The 17,109-nt window shown below is 31.6% G+C and overlaps 1 protein-coding gene across 1 annotated transcript; it reads left to right on the top strand.

Moving 5' to 3' along the window:
* The first annotated feature begins 3,505 nt into the window (after positions 1-3,505).
* Positions 3,506-16,918, top strand: LOC112595198. Its single transcript, XM_025340325.1, has 13 exons — positions 3,506-4,092; positions 4,316-4,876; positions 4,953-5,155; positions 7,751-8,278; positions 8,390-8,578; positions 8,699-8,832; positions 9,155-9,336; positions 9,459-9,674; positions 10,360-11,406; positions 12,598-12,915; positions 14,694-15,056; positions 15,718-16,171; positions 16,304-16,918. The coding sequence occupies exons 1-13, from the start codon at positions 4,017-4,019 to the stop codon at positions 16,677-16,679; spliced, it is 4,647 nt and encodes a 1,548-aa protein (XP_025196110.1). The 5' UTR covers positions 3,506-4,016; the 3' UTR covers positions 16,680-16,918.
* The last annotated feature ends 191 nt before the right edge of the window (positions 16,919-17,109 follow it).

Genomic DNA, 17,109 nt, shown 5'->3' with positions numbered 1-17,109 from the left:
AGGAAAAGTAGGTAACTGCTTTGTTGTAGAATATAGGTGTCGAGTGTATCTTGTTTTGAGTAACAGAGTAAGTCACTATATGTGTTAAATTTGAACTTAATGATAAATTGATAAATAAATGTAGCTATAGCTATTTTCGGTTTACCATTGATTACCTAATAACCCTCGGAATATTCTAAAATATAAAAAAAATATTTTCTCTGTATTGATGAATTGTCCACTTTTTTTTTACTTTTATAAGACTACGTAATAAATATATGCTTTAAATTACGTAAAAAAACCTGAATATCCAGACCCTACGACTAATAAATGAGTAATAATAATATTGTATTTGTTATCTAAGACCCATCTCGATTTTAACCACAGATGAACGCTCTCGAATTGTTTTGTGTAATATTAGTTATTATGTAGGTAAGTTTATTAGTATGTATGTCATATGTGTACTTAATATGCATAGGCATGGCTGTATGGATTATATGCTATAAATAAATATTTATTTACTATAGAATATGTATAATATATATTATATTTGTTTTAATCGTTTGCACGTTTTTATAGTATGATATGGATTATTGGGAAACAAATACAAAGTTATTGTTAAAATAATAGTGGTTAATACATATTTCTTTTTAAATTTATAGTTATTCTGTCTTGATTTCTTTTTTTTTATTGATATATTTATATAAACCCGACAAGTAAGGCCATTAGCTATGGATTGGAACAGTAGGTATTTTGTGTAAGATTTGTTTGTAAGGATTGGTCAGTAGGGTTGGAACACGTGTGTATATGTACCATGAATTCGTCACTAAGAACTCGGGTTGGTCACCCATCCGAGAGCTTGTGATGCTGCCAATATTTGACCTCAGAACACATTAATGTCTGAGGCCAACCACTACGCCACACCAGGCTACTCTTGATTTCTTCTTTTTTTTTTAAACAATTATCTAAAAAAAAATATCATAAATCAATAGTTAAATTATATATATTATTAAATATTAATTTTTGGTGGTAGTAAGGGAGCATACCCTTTGTACCTAATAGCCATTAGAGTTAAAAAAAAAAAATCACTTACTTAGGTTTATATGCGTAAAATTATTTTCAATTTTTAGTAAAACCATGTAATTAATACAAATTTAAATTGATAATTTTTAGTGAGTGTTGAGGTGTTGTATTTTTATGATTTCATTTTGGTTTAAGCATAGCAAATTATTTATTTTTACTGTCAATATAATTTGATCTCAGATTATAACAATCATTTAATTTTATTTAAAAGATAATTAAACATCAATACTAGCTAAGGAACTATACGTTTATTTGTATTATAAAATTAATTTTAAATACTGGCATTTAAAATCAATGATTATATGTATAATATTTATTACATGTAATATGAATATTATTGGCATATCGTATGTATTTTATATTTATAGTTTACAGCTATGTACATATAATTAAAATATAATACACCGCTATAGTTAATCTTAATAGCTTAATTAATAACCGAAAGTAATTATAATATTTTTATGGTTTGATCTACACATATTATATTATAATAATATCTATTGGTTTAATTGGAATTAGAGTAATCTATTTGAAATGCCTTGGTACGATTTATTAGTTTATAAATAAAAAGCGGACTTTAATGCACTTAAATTACTTATATCTAAGCACTATATGAATAAATTATTATACCTACCTTTATTATAATTACGTCTAAAATAACACACTATTTAGTGTTAATTACTGTAGTGTAAGTTACACTGTGTAACTAAAGAATTAAACGATTAAAGCTTTTTTTGTCCTACTTACTAATTATTATGCATTAATCTGATTTTGTTTAATTTGATTTTAATATAAAAATAGATACTTATCTACCCGCAATCATTTGTTTTATTTTCCTAAAATATATGTAAGTAAACACTTTTTAGTCAGAAAAACAAAAGAGAACGTTTAAAAAGTATTAAGTAAATCAAAAATTTATTTTAAATGGTAATTTTTGGATTTTTATAACAATTCAATAAATCATTTCAAATAATCATTTTGTTAGTTCCAGATCTAAAAAACTACTGTGAAATTATAATATTATATATTTTATTCATTTTTGTTTTATGATAACTATTATCTCTAAATTAAAATATTTTGTTTGGATTTTGAAAAGTTACAAAGATACGACTACATTACTTATAAAAGATACATTTATATTTTATAAGAACTGAAAAGTGAAAATAATAATAGCAATAAAGATTCAGAAGTTATTATAAATTCTATCGTGGAAATCTGGAATATAATTTTACACTTTTCTTATGAGGGCAACTATTATACATAAGTTATATAATAATATTGACAAATAAATATTATTGTTTTGTAATTTGTTTTTTTCTGTTCTTAAAAAATATGTATATTATTATGTAGGTATTTTTTAAAAATCGCACGAAAAAATGCGTATTTTTATAAAAGTCCCAATATGTGGAAAAATATGTGATTCATTTTTGGAAATTTTAAATTCGTTACAATTATATTTTTTACCAATTTTTTGAATATTAGGTAAGAGGACGCCACACCCGTATGTGTTATCTGCGTCTTACACAAATATAACATAGTACATTTTCGTTCAGCAGAATTCATTTTATGTTGTTAGCTTTAATGTTAGAGTAAATTTACTTAGGTATTATCAAACTTAAAAGTAAGAATTTTATGTAGGCCGTCATATAGGATTTTATTGATATTTTAATTTTAAACCGAGTTATAGCTATGTAAAATATTAAAACTTTAAAATGCTCATAACTCACTTTAAAATTATAATACCTAATAATAAAAGCCCATGTGATGGCCTAAACAAAATTCTTACCTCTTATTTTGATGATAGATAAATTTACTCTGATATTAAAGCTAACGACATAAAATAGATTCTGTTGAACGGAAATTTTAACGTCTTCGAATCGTGTAAGCAAATATCTATTTCGGTGATTTCATCTCGTGCGCACACAGAGCGAACCGCTCGTCCTACACTCCTACCTCATCTAAACCTCTTCCCTTCGTCAATTTGCGACTCGTACCGTATCTCGTCACCTGCCTACCGTAAATCTACTATAATTTAAATCATTAATCAAAAATCGCATTTCGTATAGAGCTTTCGATCTAGCGCAACGCTAACCTATCGGTGGTAGGATTGCGTTCGCGCCCCGTTGCGTAGGTAATATGATCGTATCGTCGCGTACACCGCAGGGTTTCGCCGGCAATTGCCTCCACTCTTTTCCGTGGAGGTGACGCCGCTGCGCTAATAGTGATTACACGACGATTCCGACAAAATAATAAATTATAACAACAAACGCTACGCCGCGCCGCCGTCGCGTACTCGCGTCGTAAACCGCAAAACAGCAGCGTGTTGTGCCGTGTGTCCGTGCGTCCGTGTGTTTGTGTGCGTGCGCGGCGCCCGCGCGTGTGTGCGCGTGTGCTCTCGCTTGTGTGCGTGCGTGCGCGCGAGCGTCTCTGTGTGTGTGTGTGTGCGTGTGTGTATGCACTATGCGCGCGCGTGTGTGTGTGTGTAAAGGATAACAACACCGACGTCGTCGTACGTACATGTTTGTTTGGCCGTAGCCGTTTGTTTATCTGCGAACTCGTGCGCGTACAAACTGTTTGTGGCGTTTGTGCGTTCGTTGTCCGACACAGCACAGTCGAAGTAGTCCCGCTCGTTCAGCGTCATTCGCACGCCAATACTGTCCGAGCGCTCCTCCAAACATTATACCGGCCGGCGGCTACGATAGCGGTGGTGGCGGCGGCGGCGGCGGCGGTGGCGGCGGTGGTGGTGGTTTACGGTACGCGACAATAAGATGCCCTAAGCGGCGTCTGCGGCTTGTTGCGGCCAGAGTAAGGATTTTCGAAATCGACCCAGCCAACGGCGACAACCGTCCGACGTGGGAATAGTTCCCGTTCGGGACGGAAGAAAGCGATTTCGTGTGTTGACCAACAGTCAAACAGATCGTCATCGTTAGCTCGTCACGACCATCGCCGTTCTCATGGCGACCATCAACAGTGGCAGCAACAACAGCAACAGCACTAGTGCCGGCGGCAGCAACATGTACCGCGTCGGAGGTGAGTGGTTTCGGTCGAATTGTTTGCGAGGACACCTCGTTTACCTGTACGGTTCATGATTAGTGTACTTTGCATCCGCAGCGTTCGCTCGTCTTTTCATCTCTATTTGTTTACGACGACGTGACGTGATTCACTGTTGTGTTGCGATTGTGCCCTGTGATGCGAACCGCGTAGACACACTTGTGCATGTTTTGTCGTTTACTAACACTTTATTTTGTTATAGATTATGTGTACTTTGAAGCTCAACAGCAGCAACAACAGCAGCAGCAGCAACAACAGCAACAGCCATTCCAAATACGTAGAATAGAAGAGCTCAATAAGACTGCGGGTGGTAATGTTGAAGCTAAAGTCATGTGTTTCTATAGGAGACGAGATCTCCCAGCTCAACTTGTCGCCCTAGCTGATAAACACCAACAGCATCAGCAGCAGCAGCAACTGTCATTGACATTATCATTATCTCCTGGTGGAAATAGCGCTATTAAAGGAGCTGGTAAAGTCAAATCTTCTTCAGCTAGTGATAAAGACGCTAGTGCGGACAAGAAAGAACAAGACTCCAATGCTAGTGGGGTTCTACCAGTTGTGAAAAAAGAACAGCAGAGCGAAGAACTATCTGCCAGTAAAATAGAAACATCTGAAGTTAGCGAAAGCGTGAAAGAGGAACAGCAACAACAGCAGGATGTAGAGATGTCAGAAGATGCGGAAACTAATTCTACTGCATCTGCCGCTGTTGTCAAAAGTGCAGATGCTCGAGGAGATGGTGATGAGGTTGAAACAAACGATAAATGTAAATATAATCAATATTGTTGTGCTTTGTAGGAATTAAAATACTGTGTATGAATATTAATTATTGTGTGTAATAGCTTCAGATGTCGTAAAAGATGAAGATAAAACAACACAGGGCACACAACCACAACATGACTGGTGGCGTGGTGAACAGCTTAAACAACGCGAGTTGTTTTTAAGCAGGCAAGTGGAAACATTGGCAGCCACACATATACGTGGAAAGTGCACAGTAACATTGTATAATGAGACTGAGTCATTGGACAGTTATTTAGAAAGAGAGGTAAGAACTGAATAAAACTCTAGTATTTGCTTGCATGTTATTCAAACTAAGTTTTGACTAAATATTAATGCTTATCGTGAAACTTTTAAATAATTATATTTGAATGCACTTTGCTGATATGGGTTTAGAGTCTTATAAGGTCGTATATTGTATTAAAAATTCATAGTTTATACTGACTTATCAATAATGATTTTAAACCAAAATATATCTATTGTATTTTGTTTTAAATAGTTTAATAAATGATACAAAAATTAATGTAATATTGGGTTTTGAAGAATTAATAACACAATAACATTAATACTTAAATAAACAAATATAATAGCAAACTTGACATTTTTCAAAGCTATAATAATATGTTAACTACTATGCAGCCTCTGGTGTCCATATAAAAATAATTAGATATTTATAGTTTTTAGACCACTGGCTGCCACACCATATCATTTTTAGGAGGCCATACGGCCGCAAATTAATTTAGATTTATATTATTAACTTTTCCATGACGTTAAAATAATGATCTAGAAAATGCGCTGTGGCATAGTGAGAATAATTGAAATTTTTATGATGTAATAAACATAATTTTGGCTTGGCATGGCGCGTTGGCTGCTACCAGTCGCGGAATGCGACAGAGTAAGCAACGGCCACAACTACTAGCTCCCGGATGGGTGACAAACCGGGATCATAGTGGTTAAAAACATTGTCACACATACACGTGTTTTCTATCAACCATAACAATCATAAAAAAACAACCTACCATACCCACCTTATCCCTACCACAGTTCATAACCCCTACAACAGCTAATGGCCCTAGTCGCCAAAGCTTAAGTTCAATAAAAAAATAAAAAAAAAAACATTATTTTAAAACTTTTTGTCAAATTCAATAGTTTAATTACAAATTTATAATGACACTGAAAAATGTCCTTGGCGTACTCATGATAAATATTTTTGTGGCCGCATGGCAGTCAACGTGATAATTATAATAATCATTTATTATTGAAATAAAAAATTCCAATTTACATAATATTTGAAAAAAAAGTTATAACATATAATTTTAAATATGATGGTACAGGTATATAGTACATCAAACTGTATATAAAAAAAAAAACAATATAATTAAAAAAGAAATCAATAATTAATATTATAATATAGAAATTATTATAAATACATTAAAATAATTTATTTATATCTTAAAGTGTCTATTATTGCTCAATCCTGCCAATCCATAAACTAATAAAGACACTTACATCATATTTTTAACTATTTATTGTAGTAAATACTAAAATATTAGTTAATTCTTAACTATTATCTATAGGCCATTACCATATCTTAAAAACTTAGAGACAGCTGTCTCTCAATTATCCCTACTATGTTAATGCATACATACTTGGATAATTTACTAAAAATATAAGTTATTTCATTAAAATAAAATTAATGAAAAAGATATTGATTGTAAAATGTAATGATAATTAAATTTAGTTTATTAATATCTTGTCAACTTTTTAGTTATCCTATACTCAAAAAATTTATAATTTAGTAGTATGTTTATATAAACACATCATAATATAATTAATTGATGAAATGTTCAATCAATAAAAACATTTGTTAGGTTCAGGTTATGTTATACGCTAATAACTTAGTATTTTATACATGGTTGTTTACAGTTAAAATCAATTTTTTCATTAACAAATTTAAATTGTAATGAATATTTCTGTTATAAACATTAAATTAAATACTACGATTTTAAATTTTTGGTACCTCATAAAATATAGTATTTATATTTTCAAATTTTTGTGTGTGTGTATATATATATATATATCATTAAAATTAAAAATGCAATTAATAATATTATTGTTACTGATACATATCAATTGTTTATAATTTACCGAGTAACAAACAGTTGGTGCACGTATGAAATTACATTATTAATTAGTAATTACTATATTGTAGGGATATTATTTGGCGTATCACCGTTATAACAATATTTTTAATATAATCAAATATTATTATGTAACAGTAAAAAAGTTATAAAACAAAATACTTATATATTCTCAGTGGTATGCAAATACAATTTTTATTGAAAATTTGATACTGCACAGATTTTAAAATATCAATGTACATAATATTAAATAAATATAAATATTATTTTATATGAAATACACCACATTTGCCTTGTAGAAATATTGTCTAACCTTTAATGGATTGATAAATATTAAATAATAAAAAATTGTACAATTTTTAGTCATAGATTTCTGGTATTTAGCTTTTTAAGAACTTTTCTGTATCATTTATATAAACTGAAGAATTGAAATGAACACCATTTATAATTAATTATTATTAATTTTAACAAAATGTAGTATTATGTTTCAATTTTATAAACGTCACTAACCATTTACTATGTTATCAAACAAAAAATAAGATATACATTATGGATCAAGTATTGGTTAAATCATATTTTTTTTATAAAATTTGAAAATAGAATTATTCATAACATCTTTATATCAATCTTTATTTTACAAACGATCTTTTAGCTTCCACAAGTATTTTACAATTTTGTGTATTTCCTATTAAAATAATTAAATTTATTTTTACAACCAACAGGATACATTCTTCTATTGTCTGGTATTTGATCCTGTCCAGAAGACATTGTTGGCCGATAAGGGAGAAATCCGTGTTGGTCATAAATATCAGGCTGAGGTGCCGCCAAAAGCACTATTTACCCGTGACTTAAATGCAAAAGATGTAACAGCAACATCGGTAAAAGGAGATACAATTAAAGAAGAAAACATTACTGATGGTAATGGAGAAGAGCCAATGGTAACAGAATGTAGTCGAGACGATGACGAGAGTGATGATAAAGATGTCGATGCAAAATCCTCTACTGCAGTGACCACAGTGACAACAATAGGAACAGTAACAGCATTGGCAATGGAAAGTGATTCTGAACTTGAAACTTTGGTATGGACATGCAGGCCACAGTGGAATCGTTTAACTGATAGACAGATAGATCAGTTTTTGGTCGTTTCTCGATCACTAGGCACATTTGCTCGTGCCTTAGATTGTACCAGTTCAGTGAAACAGCCATCATTGCATATGTCAGCAGCTGCTGCATCACGAGACATCACATTGGTGAGTTTTTCATATTATATCAAAGTGTCATTTATATTTTAACTTGGTTAATGTTCTATTGTCTATTAAAAAATTATTAACAATACATGTATTTTATTATTAAAATAATAGTTTCATGCCATGGACACACTACATAGGCATGGTTATGATCTGGGTACTGCCACCTGTTCCTTAGTGCCTAGTACAGGTCCTGTATTATGTCGTGATGAAATGGAAGAATGGTCTGCTTCTGAAGCAAATTTGTTCGAGGAAGCGTTGGAGAAGTATGGAAAGGACTTTGGTGACATACGTCATGATTTCGTTAGTATTTCATTTACTCTGTTTACATTTCAGTAGTTATTACTTTTAATAATGTATACTCTATTATTTTTTTACTTGAGTTATCAATATTAATAATTTTTTATGAACATGGTGTTACAGCTTCCATGGAAAACGCACAAAAACATAGTCGAGTACTATTACATGTGGAAGACTACAGATAGGTATGTGCAACAGAAGCGGGTTAAGGCCGTAGAACAAGAATCCAAGTTGAAACAAGTGTATATACCTTCTTAGTAAGTATTTGTTATGATGTATTATTATATTATATTGAGTTTATGTGTAGTCTAAGGGAGTGTATGTCGTCAAAACCTTTACATATTAATGATTAATAATATTATTGATATATCAATTTCAACGTGTTAAGTACCACACTAGTATGTGTTGTCTCTGTTTTATATACATAATATTATTGTATTGTACATACATTACTATAATTTCAAGTTTAATATGAAAATATTTTAGGTGGGACTTCAACCTTAAAACCCTTACCTCCTATTAGGCGCGCCCTATCTCTAATAATAGTTTCATTGGACTATTTTTTTTTCTTATACATAGTAATGGAACAATGAGTGGTGGAAAACAGCAGGCTATTACATCGGGTGTATCATTAAAATCATCGCAACAGCAGCTCGTAAATGGTAACTCAGCTGTGGAACTGTTTTCTCCAAAAAACAGCGGTGGATTATCTTTAGCAGGGGAGGGTCCATTACAACCTGGATTGTGTGATCTATGTGACGGTAAGAAAGAAACTTTATAGAAAATATTTCTGTGTATATATAAATATATTTTATTATTTATATATATTATCATACAATTATTACCAAATAAATTATTATATAATTTATATGATTAAATATAGCTGTGTCATCACAACAATGGTATCCAAATACCATAGGAACCACAACCGGAACAAGCTCAATATCTTATCATCAGCAAAACGGAGGATTGTCTTCAGTATCATCATTATGCCATGAATGCTGGACTCATTGGAAAAAATATGGAGGTCCAAGAACTGCTACTTCTGATAAAAAAGTTATTGCAGCAGCAAGAGGAGGGAGCTTGTCTGGCGACGAAGGTAGTAATAATGACTTATTTAGTTATGCTTAACACTTCTTAGCTGTAACCAAGGAATAAAGAATCAAAATTCAAAAGAGTACTCGACAAGTATTAATACTTAACATATTCTGCACATGTGTTTTTAATATCTAGTGGTGAATAACACCATTTGCTTTAATTTACCATTAAATATATTATATGTGTATTAAGAATACATGTCAGGTACATTTTCAATATTAAATCCTTTAACGTGGTTGTCATTAGAAGATATGAAGATCGTGTATATTAATAAAAAAATTGAATTTATAATTCTCAGGCTTGATTTGCAGCTCAATGATGGCCCTTGCATAATTGAGGTCAAAATGAGTGATGCTGAATTTTCTTATTCAAAATATTTAGGTACATTGTTTTTGTTAATTTTTCCATCTTTCGGTGAATTGCTTACTCGATATGAAAACCACTTCTGAGACCTCATTAAAATTTTATTGTAAAATAAATAAATTAAATTTTATTTTGCATTTTATCTTTGAATTTTATGTTTATTATATCTTGTGAAAGTTTGCGATTATTTTTTGTTTTATAATTTGTGAATGTTTTTGTGACAAGTCAATAAAATTAATTAAAAACATTTCATTAATATAAAATATTAATACAGAATAGTAAATTATATTTCAATCAAGTTTTTTTGTCATTTTTGTAAACAGATCGTCCACACTCAAATGCGTCATCTAGTTCTTTAGCAGCAGCAATGAATCTGAATGTATCAGCTAGTGGTGGAAGATCCTCATCACACGGATCCACTATATCGACTCCGCCCCATCATCACCATCACCTTATGCACCTTGGTGGTAGTGGAAGTAGTCATCATAGTAGTTATCATCATCAGTCGCAACACCACCACCATCAACAGCTTCACCATCAACAACAACAGCAACAACAACAACAACAACACCACCAATCGGCGGCATCTTCACCTGGTGGTGGTGGTGTATTATTACATCAACCACATATTAACTCGTCTGGATCAACAACAACTGCTCATAGGTGCACTATTATAGGATGCCAAGCTGCTCCATTCAAGAGCAAGTCTCAGTTGCTACGGCATTACAGTACTGCACATGGCATCGGGATAAATTCTAACAGCAGCAGTAGTTCTAGTGCCATCATTACGTCAATTGGTGGTAGCAGTAGATCTTCTGGTAGTGGTGGTCTTGATGGTGGTGGAAGTGGAAAATTATCACCACAGCCGCCACAGCAAAGCATTTCTAATGCAGGACTTCTCCACCACAATTCCGGAGGACCTTTAAACTTGAACAGCAGCAATTCACACTCCATTAGTAGTAGTTCTGCCAATCAAGTAATTAATCTCATTGCATCATCATCTTCGCCACAACAGCAGCCCAACAACCTATCTACAAGTGGTGGAGGCATAACAACAAATACAGTTATTGGAGCAGGAGGAGTAGCTACTGCCACCGGTAGACCGGTTATGAAGACAAGAACAGCATTTTATTTGAGATGCACATCATTGGCAAAAGCTAGTAGGCGTCGGGCTGCGCAACAAGCAGCTGCTGCACTATTACAACAACAGCACCATCAGAAAAAAGCTTCGTCTAGTGGATCAACAGCATCAGTGTTATCCCCCATAACTTCAGCTATGGTACAACCTGGATGCCTTGCCCGTCCTAGGAATGTTGCTCGAAGACCATTTGTATGCATTCCACAAACAGCACACTCTTATAAACACGAATGTGAGTATATATATTAAGATATTTATAGTGTTGTTTAATATTATAAATGTGCCTTACTTAGTCTATTAATTGATAGTGTAGAGTAACTTCAATGCTTTGTTAAAAACTTATGAGGTCTATCTGAATTGCATAATAACTCATTTATTTAATATTTATGTATTTAATATTTATGTATTAAATTTATTTTTAAATTAAATGCATACATTTTTTTTAGTTTTTCTACTTGTCATCACATTTTGGGGCAGTAAAAATGTTTCAATTTTTAACTTTAAAGGTTTCTGGTAGTAAGTTGGGTTTTTTTTTTAATTTTAGGAGGCTAAAAGTAAAAAATTCTTACTTCTTTTCAAAAAAAAAAAAAAAAAATTAAAGAATACAGAAACAATATTTTAACAAACAATTGAAAGCTTAATAAAAGGTTTTTTATATGTAGTTCATATTGTAATCAAAAAATCTCAAAGATGTCTAAATATGGGTTTTTTTTTGTATAGGCATTTTAAGTTCAAATATGAACATTAATAGATATTTGAACTAAGAATAATAATTTTAACTATTTTTTGTAATTTGAAAATATTGTTTTTGGATATTTAAACATATTATATATTATTGTATTTTATATAAACAATGACATGTTCCAATGTAATGTTTTCGTTCAAAAATTCAACTTAATGCAATACTAATATTAAAATAAATTACTTTATTAATAATATAAATGTAATATAAAATATACTTTGTAATTTAGGCTAACAATCTGGTTGTTTTCATTTAGAATCATTTTTTGCATGCAATGACTTCTCGTTAAATTAAAATTCAACACCTTAATTTCAGTATTTTACTTTTCAATGATAAAGTTCACTTAATACCTATTGTACAGCATTGTGGTTACTAGCTATTTTCTCTTTTTTTTTTCAAACCTATTTTATTTTTATGGTAAAATGTTTAAATATATGCAATCAAAGGGTTTATGGATGGTAATTTAGAGAGGTAATTTAGGGAATATGACTGTTTTTTTAAAACAATATATTATTATTAAATTTAATATCATATGTCCTATCAGTCTTGCAGTCTATTCCACAATACATCAACATATTTTATTTTTACTATATATTTTTAGACAGTATTTTAGATTGAAATACTTCTATACTAGGGCACATTGGTATATGTATATGTAATTTGGAATATGTTATCTTACAGGCATGTTGTCAATGCAACATGCTCCAGTCCATGAACTAAGAGCATACTTGAGAGCTGCAACAGTAAAAGCACATGCTCGCCGACCTGGAGTTACTCGAGTAGCTAATGCATTAATAGCTGCTAGGAGAGGCCGTGGTGGAATGAATTCAGCAATTGCTGCTGATATAGCTGTGCCAGATTGGCTTTCTTTGCCATCTCAGCAGCACCAGCATCAGTCTTCTCATCATCATGTTTCGTCTTCATCAAAACATGGCAAACATTCTTCAAGATCATCAACGGGTGGACGCGTTGCATTTCCCAAGCCACCAAAGGCACCTGGTCAGTGTTAACTCTGTCGCTTATAATATATTAACTAACAATTATAAACATATTATACATTGTGTAGCTTTTTAAAGAAAAAATATCTGTTTCAATTTTTTTGATTGTAATAGATTCAAAATTAATATCAATCAATTAACGCTTGTTATTGAATATTTTAAGTATAAGTAAATTAAAGTTAACTCATGAAAGTGAAGAAATGATTAATTATCATTTTGAAACAATTTCAAAATTGTATAGATGAATAATCAAAATCATAAATTGTTTTCTTCTTTAAATGTAAGATAATAAAAACTGAAATGCACAACATAAAATATTTATTGATAGGAATAATATATATATAATACAATAATACAATTGTTCAGTTTTTTCTTTCAAATGTTAATTTATATAGATAATTTCAATTAAAGACAGTTTAGGATGTCTAATAAGTTGAATTAAAATTGATGATTTAATTAATTTTTTTAATTTCTATCCATTTTTCTTTCTAAACTTCATATTATATTTGTTTAAAATTAGTGACAGAAGAGGTTATACAAAATTATTATTTCTAAAAAGTTGGTCATCATATTTTAGGAGTACTCTAATGTGCACTAAGTAACCAGGATACATTTAATTTTTATTGCTAGGTTGATAATAATATTAACTCATTTGAAAATGCAATACTTTATTCGTATACATGTTAGGCAGGACACAATATATTTTATTGAGAATGTTATATTTTTATAATAATTTAACTAGTTACTAGATAAATAAATTAATATATTATTTTTTTAATCTTTTTTCTATGGATTTTTTTTTTTTGTGTTAAAAATATTAGGTTCCTCTTGATATGTTAAGTTAGTTTATGATGATATTACATCTAATAATTATTGAAATAAGTAGCTGTTTTTAGAAGTGTCGACATTTTTAAAAATGTATAACTTGTTTGTTTAATTTATTTAGTTTCTTTTATACTTTTTGCTGGCTTACAAATGAGTAGACTAGATTAAACAATTAAATGTTTTTGTATTTAAAAAACATAGAACAATATAAAATTAAATAAGTTTGAGACTTTTTTATATGTACTATTTAGTATTTTGTTATAATCATTTAACACAATATTACCTATTAAATTATTAATTTGATTAAAAATGAGATTAGTGTATATTAGTCGATGATATTTATCAGCTATTCAAATTTAAAACAAATATTTTAGGCAGTTAATTTTATTTAAATTCATTTTTTCATTTTTTTTTCTTTTTTAAATTGTTGAATATGATTGATGTTTTAAAGGTTTTTGAAAAACAAACGAGATTTTATACAATTGTTCATATTAACATAATATTATATATACTTAGTATCGTTTTAAAAAAAAGTCACTGAATAATATAATATTGTTAATCTTTAAGAGCTGTTTATGGTTGAATAAAAATAATTCTAAAATATTATCACATACTATTGATTTAATATCAGTATCATATATATATTAAGAAAACAAGATTAAATATATGTATATTGTTAACATTTATACTTAATATAACTGCAATTTTATGGCTTTTTGATTTTAAATTATATGCATTTTTTTTATAGTTAATGTCTTATGATATATTGTTAAAATGAAAAAAATAAACTAATAACTCATCAGTATTTTTATTAATTAACAATGATTACTTATTTAACCCCTTCTATTGTAGTATTAGAGTATTTTATATAGACATTTTATTTCAAAAAATAATTTAAACAATATTTATCTTTATAGCTCTGTTTTAATAATATATGCTGTTGTATAATTGTAGATGGAAGTTTGCTTTATGAACGAGTGCCAAATAAACAAGAAGCTGCCGCAGCAGCGGCAGCTGCTGCTTCCGCATTAAGCAACCCATCTGCATCTGCAGCTGCAGCAGCAGCAGCAGCTGCTGCAGCAGTTGGACTGAATCCGGCTGCAGCAGCCGCTATACTTGGAGCTTTGGGCCCTCCTGGATCGGCTAATAGTGGTAATTCTGCAGGGGCCTCTGGTTCATCAAATGATCAATCGGCTTCGGGGTTTGACGTAGCAGCTGCGGCTGCTGCTCTCTACCAACAACAGCAACAGCAACAACAACTACAACAAGGCTCTTCGTCGTCAAGCAATAAAAGGCGGTTATATGAAACAGATAGTGGTGAGCATCCTAAGATTAAGTACACCAGTATTATCTTACTCGGTGATGATATGTTTTTGTGATTTCTGTTTGATTCAATTAGTTAATTATAATTACAGTAGGGTTTCATTAATCTGAACGAGATTAGAGAAAGGGATCATTTGGATCTCCTAGTTGTTCGGATTACCTATGACTAAAAAATTTAATTTCCTTGCGTTTAAATTTTGAAATTTATTTTTATCTATATTGTACTCTATTCGTAATAATTCATTGTTGAAAAACACAACAAATACAACCAAAACATTATAATTATGTGTATACAGCCAGTTAATATAAACATACCTTACTTAGTATTATTATACACCTGCGTGTTTTCGTATACGTATTAGTAATTGGCGTTTAGATGTGGCAATTTTCAAGTCTGTTCGGATTAATGAGAGACTATTGTAGTACATAAATTGTCTATTGAATTAAAGAAAGGTAAAAAACGTACTTATCCAAACATTCTGCATTTGAATATCGTCAAAAATATTGTTCATGATAATACGATCTAATACGATTTATTACTGGAATTTCTAAGGACAGATCATATTTTATTATACATGCACATTTCAAAATAGGAAGGAGACTATTTGTATGGACATTACTATATCATAATAATGAATTTTTTTTTTTCGTGCAGCATCTATACAACAGCAACCACAACCACAAGCTGGACCACCATCAAAACGTATGCATCGGCAGCAACATCACTCACAACAGCAGCAGCAACAACAGCAATCTACCGGTCACCATCACCACAGCCAACAGCACCAACAACCTACATCAACGTCACAGGGAGGTAGTGGAGCCGGTGGTGGTGCCGTAGACGGAATGCTGGCATCAATTGTGGCACATCAACAACAGCAGCAACAACAGCGAGGCGGTACGTCGAGCGGAGGACCTTTACAATTGACTGCCACTGGAAGTGCTGGTAAATCCGGTGGCTCGGCAGGCCACCACCAGTCTCAACAACAGCAGCATCAGCAGCACAATCATTACAGGACACCGTCAATGGCTCGAACCGGTAGAAAGCATGTCATATCGTGGACGGACGCTCCTGACGACCTGTACTATAGATGTACCACATTGTCTAGGTACGATAACTGTTACGACCTCTGTCCTCGCCGCACACGCGTGCGGTATAGTCCAAACGTTGATTGTTCACTTTTTATCCTATTTTTTTGCGTTAATTTAATATAATCGAGTGTTATTATTATTGTGTGCAGATCTTTACGTAAAGCCAGGATGACTGGTAAGGAACTAAGGCGGTCAGCACGCAAGCCATGGCAGCCGATCGCCGCGCTTCTTGGCATATCGTTTACAATGCCATCCGCTCCTCCGCCGTCGTCGGCTACGCCATTGGGAACAGCTGGGCCTACGGGATCACCGGCTCCGCAAACCAGTAATACATCCACAAATCCGTCATCGATAGGATCAGCTGTACCGTTTGATATGTCTACCACCGGTGGTGGCGCCAGCAGTAGCAATAGACAACCGTCCACCATAACTAATCAGTCGGCAGCGCCGATAGTAGCGCCATGTATTAGTAGCGCGCTCACAATGCCGTCACGTTCCAGTGGCGGTGGTAGTAGTCATCACTAAGTACCACGGTTTTGTGTGGACTTGGGTACTGTTGGTGGCGAACACCACCAGCTGTCTGGTCGATAATTTAGAATTTCAATTTTTTTCATCATCGTACTATTTTATTTTTATACATTAACAATAATCATAATAATTTTAATCCGAATCCTTTTTATAGGTTAAACCTAAATATGCTAAAATTATTTTTATTACTATTATTATTACTTTTTTTTTTTTTTTTTTACTATTATTTTATTATTACACACACTATGATTATCGAACTTTATTATTACATAATACTTGTAACGTTTTTAATTAATTAGGTGATTTCTATTTTTATTTTTATTTTTTTGGCTACACTGAGTATTTTACTATAATTTAAAATACATAATATGATTATTACTTCGATATTGACTATATGTTGTAATAAAAATAATAAAAATATTTGTAG

Source organism: Melanaphis sacchari, unplaced genomic scaffold (genome assembly GCF_002803265.2).
Source record: "Melanaphis sacchari strain LSU unplaced genomic scaffold, SCAv2.0 Contig25_pilon_pilon, whole genome shotgun sequence".
NCBI classification, from domain to species: Eukaryota; Metazoa; Arthropoda; class Insecta; order Hemiptera; family Aphididae; genus Melanaphis; species Melanaphis sacchari.
The sequence above is the reverse complement of the archived record's forward strand: the minus strand, read 5'-3'. Positions and strand labels throughout refer to the sequence as shown.

What these genes read in the sequence shown, in the direction of transcription:
- LOC112595198 (XM_025340325.1), top strand. Translation starts at nt 4,017, where the DNA reads ATGGCGACCATCAACAGTGGCAGCAACAACAGCAACAGCACTAGTGCC. An exon ending in GGTTGAAACAAACGATAAAT is followed by an intron (nt 4,877 to 4,952) that starts GTAAATATAATC and finishes TGTGTGTAATAG; the next exon opens with CTTCAGATGTCGTAAAAGAT. An exon ending in ACACTCTTATAAACACGAAT is followed by an intron (nt 11,407 to 12,597) that starts GTGAGTATATAT and finishes GTTATCTTACAG; the next exon opens with GCATGTTGTCAATGCAACAT.